Here is a 20,300-nt window from a genome sequence, read left to right on the forward strand (position 1 = left end):
AGGACTCACTTGATTCTTGTCCACAGCTTCTGAGAAGATGTTCTACTCCATATCCTCGGGCGACCCCGACGGCTACTTCACCGTGGACGGCTCGTCGGGCACCATCAGGACCGCCCTACCTCTCGACCACGAGACCTGCTCCAGCCTGGACCTGGAGATCCAGGCTCGCTCCGGGTCTCCTCCCGCCTACGGCACCAGCCGAGTCCGCATCACCATCTCCGACGTCAACGACAACGCTCCCACTTTTCTCCCGTCCTCGTCCGAGTCGCTGCTTCTACCCGAGGTCACCAAAATGGGGACCGTCATCTACCGCATCCAGGCCACCGACAAGGACTCCGGTCACAACGGTCACCTGAGTTTCGACCTGGTCTCGGCCGGGGTGGCGGGCGGCGGCGGCCAGAGGACCTTCGGCATGGATCGAGGCAGCGGAGAGGTGCGACTGATCGGGGGTCTCTCCTACGAGAGCGTCCCACGTTACGACCTGCAAGTGGTCGCCAAAGACGGCGGCGCCCCTCAGCTCAGCTCCACCTTCACCCTGGTGGTCCACGTGCAGGCCCAGGATGCGCAAGGTCCAAACTTCGACACCTTAATGTACCGCGTGGAGCTGCGAGAAAACACTCCGCCCAACACCCGCTTCCTCCAGGTGCGAGCTCTGAACCGAGAAGGGAAAAGTGGCAGCTCCTCCTCCTCGTCCTCCCCGGTCTCCTACCGCCTGAGACCAGACGGCGACGCCGCCGGGTTCGGCATCATGCCGGACAGCGGCTGGCTGTTCGTCCGCAGCTCCCTGGACCGCGAGGTGAAGGACATGTACCTGCTGACGGTGCTGGCCACCTCCGGACCCAGGGGAGCCGGGAGAACCGGCAGCGCCACGGTCCGGGTGATGGTCACGGACGAGAACGATAACGCCCCGAGACTCACCCAGGAGAGGGTGTTCCTGGCGGTCCGGGAGAACCTCATGGCCGGCACAGGTTTCGGGAGAGTGTCGGCCACGGACAGAGATTCCGATCTAAACGCCCGACTCACCTACAGGCTCCTCCACACGGACCGACACTTCCAGATCAACTCGCAGACAGGTGAGGATATGCTGGCTGTTTAACGCTATCGAACAATATTTCAAATGCTAAAAAAAGGTAATTTTCTTTTATGCGTCCCCCCCCCCCTCCCCCAGGTGAGATCAGCACCCGTCTGGCTTTGGACCGGGAGCAGCAGTCCAGCTACCAGGTGGTGGTGGTGGTCCAGGATGGCGGGACCCCACCGAGGAGCGCCACGGGAACGGTTCACATCACCGTGCTGGACGAGAACGACCACGCGCCCGTGTTTTCTCACGGCCGGACGGACCGCGAGGAGCTTCTCCAGGTGAGAACACGGTGACAGACTTAAAGTTGGATGATGATGATGATGATGAAACTTCGAAAATATCATTGAAGGTGATGGAGGGACTTCCTTCTGGGACGGTTCTGGGAACTGTTTCGGCTAAAGATCCCGATGAGGGAGAGAATGGAACCATCGTCTACTCATTGTCAGGTGAGATGAAAGTATGACAACAGAAGCCCAGGTGCCAAATCTCTAATGCGATACATATATTTAAGATACAGGGACAACAAAACAATATATAGTGATATTGTAGTAACAAGTATATATGTGTAGTATTGTCCAGTACTTGACTATGGTGTTGTGATAGTGTAGTAACAAGGATATATGTGTAGTATTGTCCAGTACTTGACTCTGGTGTTGTGATAGTGTAGTAACAAGTATATATGTGTAGTATTGTCCAGTACTTGACTATGGTGTTGTGATAGTGTAGTAACAAGGATATATGTGTAGTATTGTCCAGTACTTGACTCTGGTGTTGTGATAGTGTAGTAACAAGTATATATGTGTAGTATTGTCCAGTACTTGACTCTGGTGTTGTGATAGTGTAGTAACAAGGATATATGTGTAGTATTGTCCAGTACTTGACTCTGGTGTTGTGATAGTGTAGTAACAAGTATATATGTGTAGTATTGTCCAGTACTTGACTCTGGTGTTGTGATAGTGTAGTAACAAGTATATATGTGTAGTATTGTCCAGTACTTGACTCTGGTGTTGTGATAGTGTAGTAACAAGTATATATGTGTAGTATTGTCCAGTACTTGACTCTGGTGTTGTAGTATTTACAGACCACATGACTCTTGACGAAGTCGTAACTGCTTTCATTTGTTTTCAAACCAAAATATGTCCAAACATCAGCTTTAAAAGCTGCTGGAGTCGACTGTATCCTCTCGTCCTCAGTCATTGACGTGATCTCAGGGGATTGCATTGTTCCTTTAGCTGCGGAGGACGTAATAACTGCTTCCATCTAGTGGCCAGAACTTTAACTATATATAAATGAACAAGTGTAGATAAAGAAAATGTGAAAATCGATAAAGTACTGTTGAATATAAATATTGTGATATTTAAATTCATGGATATTTTTTAACATCCAACTGACAAGAAGAAGAAGTTTGCTTGCAACACAAAAATGAACAAACAGTTAATTGTGAATAAACATTTTTTTATTTTATACACACTGTATTGAAGTATTAACCATAAAATTGAAAAGAAAATATAAAAATAAAATATAATTTGAATGCAAAACATTGAAAGAATAAATATGTTTTACAGTATCGTGAAAACAATATCTCAATATTTAGGCGTATCTATATTTTCATACACAAATAGATTTCGTCTCGTGCTGTGATCGACGCCCTTGACTCGGCTCATGATTTTTCAACTTTTGTTATCTTCTCATCCGAAAGGTTCCAGAGCCGAACGGTTCTCCTTGAACCCGAACTCCGGTGAACTCCGGACCGCCTCGCCCCTGAGGTGGGCCGAGCGGGCCGAGTACCCGTTCACCGTCATCGCCACCGACCGCGGGACGCCGGGCCAGAGCTCCACCTGCCAGATAAGGGTCCAGGTAAACAGCCGTATATCTTCTCACGAACAATAGCGCTTCTGATGAACGACCTCTGAAGCTGTCACACGTTCCCCCTTCGTCGCCACTGCATTCCTCGCCCTGAGTTACGACCTCTGACCCTAGCCGTCGGTGGTTAAACGGCGAAGAGGAGAATCTGAACGTTCGCCTGCACAAACACAAACTTCTTATCCGACCTCGCGCTCGTTTCCTGCTGAGAAGGTAACTGGAAATCCAAGGTGGGGGGAACTGTGAGTTTGTCTCGACCTCTCCGCGGCGCTGAAGAATCACTTTGACCGTCCCAGTGGGGTTTTTTTTAGGATGCTAATTACAGAACCTTCTTGCTCGGCGTGTGCGACACAGAGATCAGGCAGAATCAAACGATCCCAGATGAAGTTTGAGGAGATCCAGCTGCGTCACGTCGCACACAGAGAAACACAAAAAACACAAAAAACACACACAGTAGCCACACTTTTCTCTCGATCGGCCGTTTGTTAAGACGCTTCGCTCCGTGTCGAGCTGCCGCAGGATTCGTCTTTTCTTGAGTCTGACAGAAATGTTCGAATCCAGTCGAAAACAGCGCCGACTTCACGATGATGAAAGCAAGAAAAGCTCGTTAAAATCCACCGACACCTTTTCGTCTCCGCGGTCCTTTGATCCGTCCGGGAGAAGAAAAGGGTTGTTGAGTGAGAAAACTCGTTTTTATTCCAGAAGCATATAAAACCAGAGCACAGGATGGATATTTTGGCCCAAAAAAAACAAAAAACCTGCTGGATTCCCAAGGATTTGTTCAAGGGATGGACTCGTGGACATACGGCCGTCATTGTCCTCAGGACTGCACAGGAAATACAGTCGTGTCGGGAGGAGATGATTCTACTCGTCTTTGTCACGTCCACCTCAGTCCAAGATGGGAAACGATGAGTTTTTATATAAGGAAATACTTATACCAGTACTTGACTCTGGTGTTGTGATAGTGTAGTAACAAGTATATATGTGTAGTATTGTCCAGTACTTGACTCTGGTGTTGTGATAGTGTAGTAACAAGTATATATGTGTAGTATTGTCCAGTACTTGACTCTGGTGTTGTGATAGTTTAGTAACAAGTATATATGTGTAGTATTGTCCAGTACTTGACTCTGGTGTTGTGATAGTGTAGTAACAAGTATATATGTGTAGTTTTGTCCAGTACTTGACTCTGGTGTTGTGATACTGTAGTAACGAGTATATATGTGTAGTATTGTCCAGTACTTGACTCTGGTGTTGTGATAGTGTAGTAACAAGTATATATGTGTAGTATTGTCCAGTACTTGACTCTGGTGTTGTGATAGTGTAGTAACAAGTATATATGTGTAGTATTGTCCAGTACTTGACTCTGGTGTTGTGATAGTGTAGTAACAAGTGTATATGTGTAGTATTGTCCAGTACTTGACTCTGGTGTTGTGATAGTGTAGTAACAAGTATATATGTGTAGTATTGTCCAGTATTTGACTCTGGTGTTGTGATAGTGTAGTAACAAGTATATATGTGTAGTATTGTCCAGTACTTGACTCTGGTGTTGTGATAGTGTAGTAACAAGTATATATGTGTAGTATTGTCCAGTACTTGACTCTGGTGTTGTAGTATTTACAGACCACATAACTCTTGAAGAAGTCGTAACAAAACCTGAAGCAAAATTATTTATTTTATTTTATATGTATTCACACTCTTCTAACACTTAATGTAATTGACTGAATTTTGCCAAACAACAAAAATCGCAGTGGTGTCAATCTCACTTATTGTTGGGGTAGGTGTTAGACAAAATGTTTTTGTGGTATCCCTTGTGTTATCCCATGGTCAAAGTCAACGACCGCCCTGGCTTCCATAAATACATCTGCAGTGGTAAAGGTCGTTCACCTTGTTCCAGAGACAACACAAGGGATACCACAAACACATTTGTTTCCAAGCCTTCGGGTCATCTTGAGCCTAAGATCACACAAGGGTTATTTAGACTTGATACATAGGACATTTTGTCAGATGGCGGATTTCAGTCACCCGTTAGGAGTTCATAGCAGAGTAGACTAACTACAACAACAACAACCGTTGCAGTGCTTTATGGGACTTAAGTGGTGTTTTTAGTTTTATTTTAGCCACAATAATACGACATTGTGCCAGAACATAAGTCGACACATGACCCTGGAGTACCAGATATATACAACACACCACAATTATGTTTTTGATTATTAGTTTCACATTTAGGCAAAATTAAAAAAATACTCAAGGGTTTCTGTCATTTTGTTTCTTCAGGTCCTCAGTTCCATCAAGTCCAGCCCAAATCCCAACCGGCTCTTCATGACCTTGAACACGGTGGAAGGCGCCGCCCCGGGCTCCGTCATCGGATCGATACGTCCGTCCGACCGGCAGGATCCGGTCCTGGAAGGTCAGGTGACCTACCTGGTCGTGGGCGGCACCGACCGCGAGAGCACCTTCATGGTGGACCGCACCAAGGGGGACGTGTATCTGGTCCGCGACCTGGACTACGAGAAGGGCTCCAAGTACACGCTGCACATCGAGGTGTCGGACTTCTCGCAGGCGTTTCCCAGCAGCCACCTGGTGCACCTGGACATCAACGTGCAGGACAGGAACGATCACTCGCCGCAGTTCTCGGAAGACCCGGTGACCGTCGTGGTCCCGGAGAATCTGAATCCGGGCTCGTCGATCCACACGTTCCAGGCCACGGATCAGGTACGCGTCCAACTCAAGGGTGTGGTTTGAGGACGAATGTCAGTCAAGTCTCGTGTCCACAGGATGGAAGTGGACCCAACAGCGACGTCCGTTACTCCATCGAACACCAGTGGCCGGACCTCCCCGACCTGCTGGCGCTGGACCCGGTCACGGGGGTGCTGACTCTGGGTCGGGCTTTGGATCGCGAGTCCACGCCGTCTCTTCTCCTGGTGGTGCGAGCGACGGATCAGGCGCCGGACCACTCGCAGCGACGCTGGGGCTCGGTCACCGCCCGGGTGTTCGTGACCGACGAGAACGACAACCGCCCGGTCTTCAGCTCGCCCTCCGCCGTCAGCGTCATGGAGGACCAGCCCGTCGGGTACGAGACCGGTCACGGCTCCTGGATCTGCATCAAACCTCAAAACCCTCTTTTGCTTCCTTAGATTTGTGGTTCTGTACGTGATGGCTCGGGACCAGGACGAGGGCGAGAACGGACGGGTGTCGTACAGGATCCAGGCGGGCAACAGCGCCGGCCGCTTCAGCCTCAACCCCAACACTGGTAAACGGAACTTTTCCCACTGAGTCACCGCGTCTTAAAATAAAGTCGTGATCTTGAATTAAAGCCACGGCGAGACCGAGGTCGCCTTTACATTTTCTCGCTCCATCCATTCAAATTCACCTCATTACTTTTTTTTCCCCCTCAGATGATTTAACGATAGAATTAATTCTGTTCTGCTCTCGCGATCGATGGTTAATCAGCGTCGCAGCTGTGAAAGAGGTTTTTTTCCCAGAAGTCATTGCTCCACTCTGATTTTTTTTATGTGACTTCTATTCTTGGAGGATTAGCTCATGGGAAACGACTGTCACTCGGCTCGGTTTCGGTGCGAGTGTGTGTTCTGGTCGTGGCCCGGGTTCGGGCGGAGAGATTAGGAGCTGATGCGGACTCCAGCTGGCGTCTTTGAGGGGTTCGCGTGTTACTGGGTCTGGTTTCTTTGGTGGAGCTCGTGGGTACCGACTTCACCGGCAGTTAAGCAACCAGTTAAATGCTATTAACGAAACCACGTGTGCGTTGGTTCGTGATCAACTGGCAGATTATTGCTAATTATCAAATATTTGTTTGACGAGTTTCGTTCTCCTTCGGGAAATCTTAGATTCCAGTTCTCAGCAGAGTCCACGAAGTCACGTGTCAGACTCCTGTGCTCGTCCTCGCTGGGCTGTGTCGTCAGCAAAACTTCTGGACAAGACTCGGCTCGGAGTTGAAGCAGAAGTCTGAAGTGTTAAAGGTGAAGAGGAGAGGGGCCAGGACTGTCCCCTGAGGTGCTCCAGTGTCAGATGTTTGATCAACTCAAACACTCATCCTGTAGGAAAATGATTAAGTTGAACGTTTTTGGCTGACAAATATACCAAAAAATATACTTTGTTATATGTCAGGAAACATAGAATATATGTCGATTTTTATAGAGGAAAATAATGTGTTAAGTTGGAATAAAATGTACTGAATAGTTATTTTAGGATAAAACACAAACAACACTATAAAATGTGGGAATATTTAGAAACACAATGACTTTTGTTAGTGAAAAGATAAAGCTTAAAGATATGCAGAGAAACTAATGCTAAGAACAAAACACAAAAAGTATAAAACAGAAAAATGTTCTAGACCACAACTCAAGGTTTCCACTCGTAAACTTAATCCTTCTCTTAAATTAGTGTTTGTAAAACTCTCCATTTTATTTATATTCAAGGGATTTTCTTGAAGGAAAATAATAAAAATGTAACCTTCTTGATGTTCCATTCAAATAAAGTGCTCCTGAATAATTGAATTCCAGATTTAAAAGGACATTTTTGTGCAGACGAATGATATAATTCAGTTTTTTATGTTTTTAAGTTAAATAACATGACTTTATTACGACAAAAAAGTGGCAGAAAACTTGTTATATTACAATATATGTTGATTTTAAGTAAGAATAAACTGTCCTAGAAATTACTTAGAAGTTACTGTAGGATACGTAACTGACACCAAAAATACTGTATATTGTAAATCCTAAAACAAAAAACTTTTGTTAATATTATTCAGAGAGAAAAAAGAGTAAATAAGGTAAATATAAACTTTGTATTCTCACGTGTAAAAAGACCTGGGGGCCAAATTAAGGCCCAAATAAGATTAAAAATACTTAATATATAGATCATGAATAGTACATTTAGTAAAATAGGTTTATAAATAACCACAATTTCAAAGATCCTGATCAATATACAGTTCTTATTGTATTACATTTCTATTGGTTGTATTAGGAACTCTAACTTAAAATATCATTAAAATAAAGTGTGATTCAACGTTTGTTTCTTATATTCCTGACATGTCTCGGACTCTGAGCTGTGATTGGTTCTTGTTAAAGATACAAGTCAGATTTACTCTGTTAAGAAGAGGAAACTTGTATGAACGTAGAGTAACAGTCGAAGTAAGTAAGTAAGTAAGTAAGTAAGTAATATTTATTTCTATAGCGCTTTTCGAGACCAGGGTCACAAAGCGCTTAAACAATCAAAACAATACTCAAAAAAGTACATACTTTAAAGATCAAGATAATACTGAGAACAACACAGGAGTTCGAGAAATTCAAGGAAAAGCCTGAACAAATAGAAACGTCTTAAGATGTTTCTTAAAGGAGTCAGTAGATCATCAAGAGCAAAGAGAGAGAAGATCGTTCCAAAGCTTAGGAGCAACAGCCTGAAAAGATTTCTCTCCTCTGGTCCTGAGCCGTGTGCGTGGAACCATAAGTAGATTCTGATCCACAGACCTCAGAGCCCGAGCTGGGGTGTAAGGCTTGATCAGATCAGTGATGGAAGGTCTGACCATGAATAGATCTGAAAGTAAGAACCAGAATTTTAAAGTTGATCCTGAAAGAAACTGGAAGCCAGTGAAGAGTTTTAAGGACCGGAGAAATGTGAGTTCTTCTACTAGAGCGGGCCAGAATTCTCGCTGCAGAGTTCTGAATCAACTGCAGGCGAGACACATCCTTCTTGTTAAGACATGAAAACAAACTGTTACAGTAGTCCAGACGAGAAGAAACAAACGCATGGATTATAAGATCCAGATCATGTTCCAACAACATTTTCCTAAGTTTAGAGATTTTTCTCAGTTGAAGGAAACAGTTTCTGGTCAGTTTTCTGCAGTGTTGAACAGTCAAAGTATCTTTGAGTCGATGTTTGCTCAAGTATACGGAGCGATTATTATCCCTGACGTTCCATGAATGAAACGCTGGCAGGAACAGTCTCTGTGTGGAAACTCTTGTAAAGTCAATCTGGAAATGTTTCTGCTTTAACTGCTCCTCGAGGTATTTAAACACATCCTCTCTCAGGTACTCGCCAATTACACAGTTTAAACGACTCGCCCTTTTCCTTTTCCAGGGTCTCTGTCCATCCTCAAGGCTCTGGACCGGGAGGAGCAGGACTTCTTCAACCTGACGGTGGTGGCCGAGGACCACGGGACGCCGCCGCTCTCCGGCGCTCAGCTGCTGTGCGTGCAGCTCATCGACGTCAACGACGAGGCCCCGGTGTTCCAGCGCGCCGAGCTGGAGGCCCTGGTCATGGAGAACCGAGGCCCGGGGACCACCGTGCTGACCGTGTCCGCCACCGACCGGGACCAAGGTGGGTCCGCCAGGAGGTTTTTTTGGGATAATAGGAAATGAAACCTGACGCCAGATCCAGGAAGGCTGAGGTTTTCGTTGAAAACATTTGACCATTTACACTCAATCACATGATGGACCAAAACGTTACTAGAAGTTCTTTCTTTATCGCGGGTCACGTTCTGAAAACATTGCATAAGAGGTGTCCTCCCTCTGTACGACCCTCTCAGTAACGCTGACTCCCGTAATGCTTTGCCGCCCAGCCAACCCTTCAATCCACGTAGTCGTGACTATTTCATTTTCCATTTAAATTAAGGTTTATTTGAAACTTCCAAACTCAACATTCTTCTCAAAATCCCTTTTACTAACAGTGATCTGAATGCTTTGCCGCCCAGCCAACCCATCAATCCGCGGAGTCGTGACTATTTCATTTTCCACCTAAATTAGGTTTTATTTGAACTTCCCAACTGAACATTCTTCTCAAAATCCCTTTCGGCAACTGTAATCTGAATGCTTTGCCGCCCAGCCAACCAATCACAGATGGGAATGACTTTTGACATAGCAACGTAAAATTTAAATACAGTATTGTAGCGACCAATGAGCTGTCACTCAATCGAGCAGTGTGTAGAAAAGCATGATGGGAGTTCACTGGTTGGTTGTTGGCACCATTATTGAGGTGGGTGCGGTATTTACTAGGTTCTGTGGTTGGTTTTAAGTTGATCCTGTTGTTCAAATAAACCACGTTTTTGTACAAAACATGGAGCTTGATCAACTATACTTTAATATGAGTTCAGTGTGCAAAAGAAGATGCGTGATATGGCGTGTTTACGTAACAGGAAGTCTGATTTTAATGTTGTCTTTCTATTGTTTTAGGCTTCATTTATTTGAATCATCGCTGTTTTTGTTTTCTTCCTGCGAAACAAAATCCTTTCCTTCAACATTAATTTGACTCTTTTTGTTGCCGTCCATTATCTCTGTCCCTTATCTTACCTTAAACTTCTTTACACGCCAGTATAACGACGTGAACATTCGTCTACGTCCATAAAACCCCGCGAGACACATCGGGAGCAGCCGAGAGAAAGGAGTGGATACAAGATCGCAGACTACGCTACAGATATTCCGCCGATATAATGAAAAGCTCAGTTCGTACCACACGCTGCTTTATTGAAGCCTCAGACTTATTAGATTGAATCATATTTTGAAAAGTTTCATTAGAGCCGCAGCCACATGTTGTTTTCTCTTGGCCTTCAAAGTAGGAAAGAATGAATGTTTGGATAACAAAATGCTGGAATTCCTCGGCGCCGGGTTCACAACATCGCGCCGTTAAAAGGCGAGGAGAGAAAACCTTGACTAATAAAAAGTATTTCATTAGAAGCTGAGGTTTTTCGATGATGAGATTCTGCGGTGAAAGTTGTTGTTGATCCAACTGGAGAGAAGTTAGAGAAAGAAATGCTTCTTATTCATTAAAGTTAGCTTTTCTATGCAGGGTTTTTTTAACGGATTCATGACGTGTTGCAGGTTCTAATGGTCATGTGACGTACGGAGGCGTGACCGAGGATGGGTTCGTGATCCACCCCATGACGGGCGTCATCACCACCACCAAGGAACTGGACAAAGAGCAGCACGACCACTACACACTGACTGGTAACAATCATTAGTCGACGCTAATCTTTGATTTATCTTTAGATTCATATGTCGAAAAATGTTTTTTTAGGGATAATTATTTATAAAAAGTATTCTCAGCAGCATCAGAATCTTTTAAGAATTGAATTGAACATTTAGAATTGAGTTGTGTTATCTCTGGGTCAAGGTGACCCGAAGGTCCGAAAACAAATGTGTTCTATAATAATAATTATAAACGATTTAATTGAGTAATTTCTACAATCAAAAGTTGCCTTTTCTTTTCTTTTTTTCATTCGATTATTTTCAAAATAAACGTTTTATTTGCATATAAAAATGTTGCTATAATAATATTTAATTTAACATTATTTAACATTATATTTTTACGTTGAACTTAAAAGGGTACAAATTAAAAAATATTGAATTAAGTGAATGTATTTTTGAATTATTGGAATTAATATGTCAAACTCTATGTGTAAAATGTGTATTAGTTTTAAACCGATGTTTGTTTTTAATAAAAAAAACACTCAAATATAACCTTTCAATAATACACTTGTAAAAAAACTATATTTTTAAAATAATAACATGCTAATAAAGACAAAAGTTTTTTTATAAAAAAAGTTGCAACATGTAAAATGTTAAATTCAACCATTGATATTCTGATGATACTGATATACTTACATAATTCATATATTAATACATTTGCGATGCTAAGAGAAAAAACAATCAAATCTATTTATTCTGATTAATTGAGTTTTTACATGTATTACACTTATTGTTATCTTTAATTATAAATAATTGAATATTAAATAGTCATAATATGAAATTGTTTCAAGATAATTTTGCTTCTGTTGTATGTTGAGTCTAGTCTTGACTTTTATAAAAAACTACATTTCGACTCCAGTCTACGCCAGAGACGGTGGTTTACCTCCGAACTTCGCCAAAGTGGTGGTCCGCGTGGAGGTGCAGGACGAGAACGACAACGCTCCTGTCTTCGCCAAGCCGTGGTACGAGCTGGAGGTCCCTGAGAACCAGGCGCCGGTGGAGCTCTGCTTCCTCAAAGCCACGGACCCCGACTCGGGCCTGGGGGGGGAGCTGCAGTACCGGATCACGGGTGAGAAACCGGGGCCTCGGCCACCACGACGCCGGGCGCGATTACAATAATCGCTCCTGTTTTAAGAACATTGTCCTGCGGGAGCTGATGCGAGGACGCTTGTTGACTTGGCTCCCGGAGTGTTTGGATTGTGGGTTTAGCTCTCGGTTGGGGGGCCAAACACATGTCGAAAAATGGTCCGACCGACTTATAGTATCATGTTTCCACTTTATTTTAAGTTCCTACATTTAAACAAAAAACCAACATCAGCGAAAGAGAAAACCGTTGTCTCTGTGGCGTGAAAAAAGACTCAAAAACATGCAGTGTACGGTGGTAAAAGTCTATAATATTTAGAGAAATAAGTGAGGGTAGTGCAGAAGATCTTTGAGACCATGTTCAGGTGCTTTGTTGGTGCAACAGGAATTCAATTTTAGAGTTTAATTAGATCAAAAATCTTTGTTTGTTTGGGTGAATGGAGGAGTATCTACGTATGCAGATGACATGTTGATTTATAGTGAAGGAGAAAACGGATAAAAGGAATAAAAGTAAGCAGAAGCGAGACAGAGTCTTGTGGTAACAAAGATAACGAGCATGTTAGGAAGTCTTTAGGAAGCCGCACAGTAACACAATATTCTCAACATCTCCACACGAGCTGATTTTGAGGTTTACTAGTCAGCGAAATCTTGTAACAAACAAGTGACGACGACTGAATGCCAAGAATTTTTGCCTGTCAATCAAGTGTGTATCTCTCTTCAGCCGGAGACCCAGATGGAGATTTCCAGCTGGACTCCAGGACGGGAGCCTTGTCCACCTCCAGAAGCCTGGACAGAGAGAGCAGAGAGAAGTACCACCTGGAGGTGGTGGCCGCCGACCGAGGCAGCCCGGCTCTCAGCACCGCGGTCACGGTGGAGGTCCGGGTCCTGGACGTCAACGACAACAGCCCCGTGTTCAGCAGCAGCAGCTACACGGTGGAGGTGTCGGAAGACGCTGCCGAGGCCACACAAGTCCTCCAGGTAGAAGACGAAGAGATTAGATACGGGGATGTTCGGAAGTCTTCAAAAAGATCGTGTTGGTTTCCAGGTGTCTGCCTCGGACGCTGACGAGGCACTGAATGGAAAGGTTTTGTACTTCCTGAGTCAAGAGGCACACGGGGCGTTCGCTGTCGACGAGAGCAGTGGACGGATCACCACCGCCGCTCCTCTGGACCGGGAGAAAAAGGCGTCATACAGTTTCCAGGTCTTTGCTGTCGACCTGTCGCCGGCTGCACCGAGAAATTCCTCAGCTCAGGTAAGAACACTGGTTAATTTAGGTAGATGGAAGAGCTTAGATTTGAGGTACTCAGACTATATGTGTTCGCCTTTTCTAGACCAGGGTCACAAATTACTTGAACACCAAAACTAATACACAGTTAAAATACATACACATTTTAAAACTCTTAAAGTCAAGGACAACATGGTTCCAAAGCTTAGGAGCAACAGTCTGGAAGGATTTCTCTCCTCTGGTCCGGAAGTTCAGGAACCATCAGTAGATTCTGATCCACAGACCTCAGAGCCTGAGCTGGGGTGTAAGTCTGGATCAGATCACTGATGGAAGGTCTGACCATGAATAGATCTGAAAGTAAGAACCAGAATTTTAAAATTGATCCTGAAAGAAACTGGCAGCCAGTGAAGAGTTTTAAGGATCAGGAGAAATGTGAGTTCTCCTACGAGAGCATATGTAATGGGTGATGTGGCCCCATGAGAAGTTTCAATCTCCAACAAACCCTGATCCAACTGGACTTCTCCAGGTGACGGTCAGCATCTCTGATGTCAACGACAACACCCCAGTCTTCATCCAGGACCCTCTGGTCATCGAAGTGTCCAGCAGGAATTCTCAACGGGTCCTGGCCACCATGAAGGCCGACGACAAAGACTTTGGAGCCAACGGTTCTGTGTTTTACCGCTTCGCCACCGCAGTGAAGGGCTTCAGCATCAACTCGCTGACCGGCGAGATACAAGCCACGGAGCCGCTGGCGCAGCTGACCCAGGCCCAGCGGACGCTCATCGTGGAGGCCATGGACCAGGGGAGTCCGGCTCAGTCGGCGCAGGGGGTGGTGGTGATCTTCGTGAAGGAGGTGGAGTACAACGGAATTCGTTTCTCCAGGAACGCCAGAGACGTCAGCCTACAGGAAAATGCCATGAAAGGTAAGATTTCAGTCAGAGTTTAGTTATTTTCATACGTTGGAGAAAGTGAGTTCATTTAGTTCCGCTTTTCTTTCAGGCACAGCCGTGGCTCAAGCTCAAGCTCAACACCCCGACGGCTCACGAAAGGGAATCAGCTACAGCATCTTCAGCGGAAACAGGAAACAGTCGTTTACCATCACGTCATCCACAGGTGATCTTCGATTTCTCCTCAGGATGCTTTGGCCTGTCGTCTAAATATTCCTCCTTGTTCCAGGTGAAATCATGGTGCATAGCTCCAAAGGATTGGACTTCGAAGACACTCCCAAACTGCGTCTGGTTGTCAAGGCTGAGACCGTTTCCTCCACATCATTCATGGCCATAAACCTGGTCCTGCAGGACGTCAACGACAACCTTCCCCGCTTCCAGCTGCAGAACTACGTGGCCTACATGAGAGAAGCTCAGGGATATGAAATGCCCATCATACAGGTGCTGAGAGGTCTGCTTTAAAAAACTTGGCACCTTCTATAAAACGGATCTCTTTACCGTCCCCAGGTGGTCGCTGAGGATGTGGACCAAGGCCAGAACGGTCAGGTGACCTACTCCATCCAGTCGTCGGGGATAAGCGGCTTATTCAAGATCGACCCAGTGACTGGAAGCATCACCACCGCCGCCATAATGGACCGTGAGATCTTCACACAGACCAAGTGAGACTTTTTTTTTTGCCGCGTGTGATGCTTGTTGCAGTACATGTGTGTATAAACAAGTGTGTTTTCTAGGCTGGTCGTCACGGCAACAGACAGAGGAAGTCCTCGACTCGCTGGCTCAGCAACACTGACTGTGATAATAATTGACCAAAACGACAACAGCCCGACTATTCCTCTGCCCAAGGAGATCCATGTTCCTGAAAGTGAGCAAGTGTGATTTACAGCCTGGTTGTTGTGCGTGGGAAAACCTGCTGAGATGGTTTTTCTGTTTCTCCCTCAGACACTTTGATCGGAACCGAGATCACTCTAGTGACCGGTAACGATGTAGATTCCAGCCCCGCTCTCGCCTACTCTTTGCAACTGGACCCCACGGCGCTGGGGAAATTCGGCATCCATCGCTACAGCGGAGGAGTTTCTCTCACTGCCCCGCTCGACTTTGAGGAGAAGACTTGGTACACGGTCACCGTCAGGGCCACGGACAGCCAGCATCAGGCCGAGGCCAACATCACCATCCTGGTGGAGGACGTGAACGACAACGTCCCGGAGTTCACCCACGACCTTTACCAGGTGAGCGTTCATCAGAGGCGAGCATTTTGATCCGGTTTTTAACAGTTTTCAAACTCTCAACAGGTCAGCTTACCTGAGCGCACGCCAGCAGGAAGTGCAGTCATCACGGTGACGGCGACCGATCGGGACTCTGGGGAGAACGGAAAGATCACGTACAGAATCACATCGTCCACTCAAGATGGATTTTATATCGACCAAAATAATGGTAGATACTCAAAATTATAAGAAACTGGGTTGTTTTTCCTGGTTTTTGACCCCCTTTTGGTTTCACCATCCAGGAACGTTGTTCATCAACCACAGAGCGGAGTTCGACCCCGAACGCCCGTCTGTCAGTATCGTCATCGAGGCCAGTGATGGTGGTTCCCCTTCACTCTCCTCGGTCACAACTGTCCAAGTGCAGATATCTGACGTCAACGACAACGCTCCCGTTTTCCACCAATCAGAATACAGGTCAGTTCACACAGACAAACCTGGAACTTGTTTAAATTTCAGTTTCTTAAAAGAGTGATGTGTTACAGGGCCACGGTCTCGGAGGACACCATCCCCGGGTCAACCATTCTGACCTTCGAGGCGTTCGACAGCGACCTCTCCCGCGAGAACTGCGGCTTCGACTTTGCCATCGCCAACGGGAACGAGGGCAACGTGTTCCAGATCGAAAGCAGCGTGCGCTTCCTGGAGGGTCGAGGGTTTCAGACCGTGGGGACGCTGCTGTTGGCCGAAGGGCTGGACTTTGAATCGAAGTCGCTCTACAATCTGACGGTCGTAGTTTCGGACCGAGGGGTCCCGCAGAAGAGCTCCAGTGTGGCCGCCGTGATCAGCATCGGCGACGTTAATGACAACCCGCCGGTGTTCAGCAGGACAGAATACACCGTGTCGCTGAGCGAAGGCGCCGCTGCAGGGACTGAGATCATACGGCTGATTGCGACGGGTAAGGAACTGGACTAGTTTTCACTCAGTAATCTTGAAATGTTATATCTGTTTATACTTAAATGTCTTTTCTCCCTGCCAGACCCCGACTCCACTCCTAATGCCGAGGTCCAGTTCTCCATCAGTTCAGGGGATGAGGTGAACCTCTTTTCCGTCGACCAATGGTCCGGAGCCTTACGACTCCAGCAGGCCCTCGATCGCGAGCACCGGTCCACCCACGTGGTCATAGTCCAGGCCACGGACGGCCAGGGTCACTTCGCTGTGGCGCCCGTCATCGTGGAGGTCAAGGACGTGAATGACAATCATCCCTTTTTCCCCGTTGAGGTCCTTACTGCGAGTATAAGAGAAAACCAGCCGCCCAACTCGGGTGTGACTGTCCTTCACGCCATCGACCACGACACGGGAATATACGGCCAAGTCAAGTACTACATGGTGGAGCGGTCCGGAGCGGGCCGCGAAAGCTTCACCGTCGACCAGAACTCTGGTGAAATCAGGAGTAAAACTTCTTTTGACTTCGAGAAGATCAATTCCTTCAACTTTGTTGCTCTGGCGGTGGATTCAGGAAACCATTCTGCGACAGTGACCGTCCAGGTGTTCGTCACCGGTGAGGACGAGTACGACCCTCTCTTCACGTCGTCGGAATTTGCTTTCGAAGTTCCGGAAGGAGCCAGGAAAGGCCATAGCATCGGACAGGTCAACGCCAACGACGAGGACGAAGGGGTGGATGGTATTGTGCTCTATTCTCTTCCCACCACCTCCCCGTACTTCGACGTGAACAAAACCACTGGAGTGATTTCCCTCAAACTCGACAGTTCCAGCAGCAGTTCTAGCAGCGGGTCAAGTCGCGCCAAGAGAGAAACCAGACTCATGTCCCTGGAAGTCAAAGCCAACAGTCCTCTCGACACATCTCGCACCTCGGCGGCCCAGGTCACCGTTGACGTCACCAACACCAACTTTGGTCTGGCACCCGACGTCAACTTCCTGCTCATCAGCATCATCGCAGTTTCGCTCGGCATCATTGTGCTGCTGGTGGTGTTGGCCGTGGTGGTGTTCCTCGTCAAGTCCCGCAGGCGAAAGAAAGGCCAAGACACGGGGAACAGAACCGTGTCATCGGGGACGGCTCTGAACAAACTGGACGACTGCAACGCCGGGGCGGAGAGGATTTACCATCAGGCGTTGCCGGGATACTCCGGAGATCAAGGCGGAGCTGCAGCGAGTCCCTACACCAGAGGGGGATCTTTGGACCCCTCCCATTCCAGCGGAAGAGGATCAGCGGAGGCGGCCGAGGACGACGAAATCAGGATGATTAACGAATACCCACGTGTCGCTTCCATCACATCGTCCATGCAGGAGCACATCTCGGCTCGGGGGCCGGATTCCGGGATCCAGCAGGACGCCGACCAACTGTCGGATATCTCCTGTGAACCCGCAGCCCTGGAGGGCAGCACCTGGTTCAAAGGAAAGAAACTAGGAGGCAGTCTCAGCGGGACGCTACTCTCCGGCCAGCTCCCGGTCTACAGGGACGAGGGAGGCGGGTACCTGGGAGTCGGCCGGGGCCTCAACATCTCCCTTCCGAAAGATTATCCTTTCCCCGAAGATGGTAAACCGTCAGTGGACGGTTCTCTCACTGCCATCGTTGCCAGCGACGAGGAGCTACGAGGAAGCTATAACTGGGATTATCTACTCAACTGGTGCCCGCAGTTCCAGCCTCTGGCTAACGTCTTCACCGAGATCGCGAGACTGAAGGATGAAACCGCTCAGCAAAACCCCCGAGCGCCTTTTCAGCCAAAACCCAAAGTGGATCCCAAACCCAGGATCGACCCCCCTCCTCTCATAACGTCGGTGGCTCACCCCGGAGCCATGTCTGTCCCCCCCAAGGTGATCGGACGGACATTCCCTCACATAGCGGCTCTGCGAAGGTCCCCCATAAGTCACGAGGGGTCCATTTCCTCCGCGGCGATGTCCCCCAGTTTCTCCCCGTCCCTGTCTCCGTTGGCGGCACGATCGCCCGCCGTCTCGCCCTTCGGGGTCAACCAGGGTCCTTCGGCGTCCATGATAAGCACGAGAGAGCCGTCGCTAGACCATAGTCCTGATCACGAGATGAGAATATGAAAACTCTCTGGAACTATTTATGAAGAGACTATCGGTTAAAAAAATGTCTGGACGTCCAGTTTGAAGCTCTTGACGGCACTTGATGAACTCCTGTTATTTAAAGTAGAACCTCAAATGGGTGTTGTGTTACTAGATCAGGGGGCCCGGTTTTGAGATGGTAGTCTCACCTTTGTTGACGCCGGTCAGGAGCAGCCGACGACGAAACTGCACTTAAGAGTCTGTGGCGACTTCCTTCCTGGCAGGCCAGAAGACGCTGATCCTCTGGTTGGACGTTGGACAATATAAACTCATTATCTGGTTCCTCTTCCAAACCAACCTTGGATCTAACTGACCCGGCAGAACTGACTCATGCCGTGACATCAGCCCCGAGAGATGGGGATTTTAGTCGCCCTACCCCTTCCTCCTCCTCCGCCATTCCATAAGTTTTCATTTATTTTTATATATTTTTGATATAAAATGGTGAGTCAAGAATCCAGTCCACGATTCCAGGCGCGGAGCTCAGTGTTTTTTGTGTATTTGCATCGATGTATATTTGATTGTACGCCGACGATGGTGTTGTGTATGCGTGTGCGTCTCCTCGCTTTTAGAGACTTTTGTGCCAATGTGTGAGCGAGTTAGTGTTTAGCTTTATTTATAAGAAACGAGGAGAAACAAGGAAAGTTTCTTAAGAATTTTTTTTTTTTGTCAAAAAATGAAGGATCGTTTGGGTTTCGACCCCGAAAACACCTCCGTGTCTTTGGAAGGACGAGCTTCAGGCGTCGGGATCTTACAAGTATTTTACTGTGAAGCGAGACGGTTGTGAGGAAGCGACTTGAGGCCTCGGCCCGAGCAGCAGATCAAGTCTCAACGAATGTTCTCGGAGGACCTCGTCTCGACGCCTGCAGAACCACGTGGTCCTCTGTGTTTATTCCTTCTTGTTTAGCAGGAAAAATGCTTCTACCTCTGTTTTCTTCACCAACGGCTGTAAAAAACGACACGTTCGCTGGAAAAGCTCCTTCAAGATCCTTAAATTCCACTTGACGTTTGTCTCGGATGCAGTTTTTATACTCGTGGAGGAACTTTTAGACGAACGCCGGTTCATTGATGGATGTAAAAAAAAGAAAAAAAAAAAAGACTGTACATGTATTGACAGCAAATAAATTCCTACTGATCTCTTTTGACAACCTGGAGTTTTTCTTCTTTTTCTTGATACTGAGCTGAGGTTGGCGGCTCCAATCCAGGTGCTTCCCAGGTGCTGCTGTGGTCAAGATACAGATGCAGCAGATGGAACGGACCTCAACCCAATTTGTAATGAGTGAATTCTTAAGGACCTTTTATCACCAAGACTAGAGTCTCCTCGATGTATATACATATATACAGTATATATATATATTTTTATTATTGTTTTATTTTACAAATAAAGTGTTATACATTTTAAATATTTGAATTTAATCAGAAATAGAAAAAAAGTTATGATTGAAAAAATAGTGATTACTAGGATTAGCAATTAGCTAAGGTTTAGCGATTAGCTAAGGATTCACAATAAGTTTATGATTAGCAATTAGCTAACGATCAGCAATTAGCTAAGGATACGCAATAATTTATGATTAGCAATTAGCTAACGATTAGCAATTAGCTAAGGTTTAGCAATAAGCTAAGGATTCGCAATATGCTTATGATTAGCAGTTAGCTAACGATTTGCAGTTAGCTTATGATTAGCAATTAGCTAAGAATTATCTATTAGCTAACAATAAGCAATTAGCTAAGGTTTAGCAATAAGCTTATGATTAGCAATAAGCTAATGATTAGCAATAAGCTTATGATTAGCGGTTAGCTAACGAATAGCAATTAGCTAACAACAAGCAATAAGATAAGGATAAGCAA

The 20,300-nt window shown here is 46.4% G+C and overlaps 1 protein-coding gene across 1 annotated transcript in view; it reads left to right on the forward strand.

Annotated features, from left to right (window-relative positions):
• dchs1b (dachsous cadherin-related 1b) overlaps positions 1-19,600 on the forward strand; it is a 102,923-nt gene extending 83,323 nt beyond the window's left edge. Inside the window, exons 8-29 of the mRNA XM_087806806.1 lie at positions 27-1,073; positions 1,169-1,356; positions 1,428-1,524; positions 2,778-2,935; positions 5,216-5,653; positions 5,716-6,011; positions 6,076-6,191; positions 9,035-9,274; positions 10,771-10,896; positions 11,777-11,986; positions 12,722-12,978; positions 13,046-13,252; positions 13,752-14,148; positions 14,225-14,338; positions 14,402-14,613; positions 14,680-14,831; positions 14,904-15,034; positions 15,112-15,398; positions 15,462-15,603; positions 15,677-15,848; positions 15,917-16,326; positions 16,408-19,600. Coding sequence (XP_087662932.1) covers positions 27-1,073; positions 1,169-1,356; positions 1,428-1,524; positions 2,778-2,935; positions 5,216-5,653; positions 5,716-6,011; positions 6,076-6,191; positions 9,035-9,274; positions 10,771-10,896; positions 11,777-11,986; positions 12,722-12,978; positions 13,046-13,252; positions 13,752-14,148; positions 14,225-14,338; positions 14,402-14,613; positions 14,680-14,831; positions 14,904-15,034; positions 15,112-15,398; positions 15,462-15,603; positions 15,677-15,848; positions 15,917-16,326; positions 16,408-18,437 — 7,427 coding nt within the window. The 3' untranslated portion in view covers positions 18,438-19,600. The remainder of the gene's footprint in view (positions 1-26; positions 1,074-1,168; positions 1,357-1,427; positions 1,525-2,777; positions 2,936-5,215; positions 5,654-5,715; positions 6,012-6,075; positions 6,192-9,034; positions 9,275-10,770; positions 10,897-11,776; positions 11,987-12,721; positions 12,979-13,045; positions 13,253-13,751; positions 14,149-14,224; positions 14,339-14,401; positions 14,614-14,679; positions 14,832-14,903; positions 15,035-15,111; positions 15,399-15,461; positions 15,604-15,676; positions 15,849-15,916; positions 16,327-16,407) is intronic.
• The last annotated feature ends 700 nt before the right edge of the window (positions 19,601-20,300 follow it).

This window comes from Callionymus lyra, chromosome 14, assembly GCF_982586985.1.
Source record: "Callionymus lyra chromosome 14, fCalLyr1.hap1.1, whole genome shotgun sequence".
Classification (NCBI taxonomy): domain Eukaryota; kingdom Metazoa; phylum Chordata; class Actinopteri; order Syngnathiformes; family Callionymidae; genus Callionymus; species Callionymus lyra.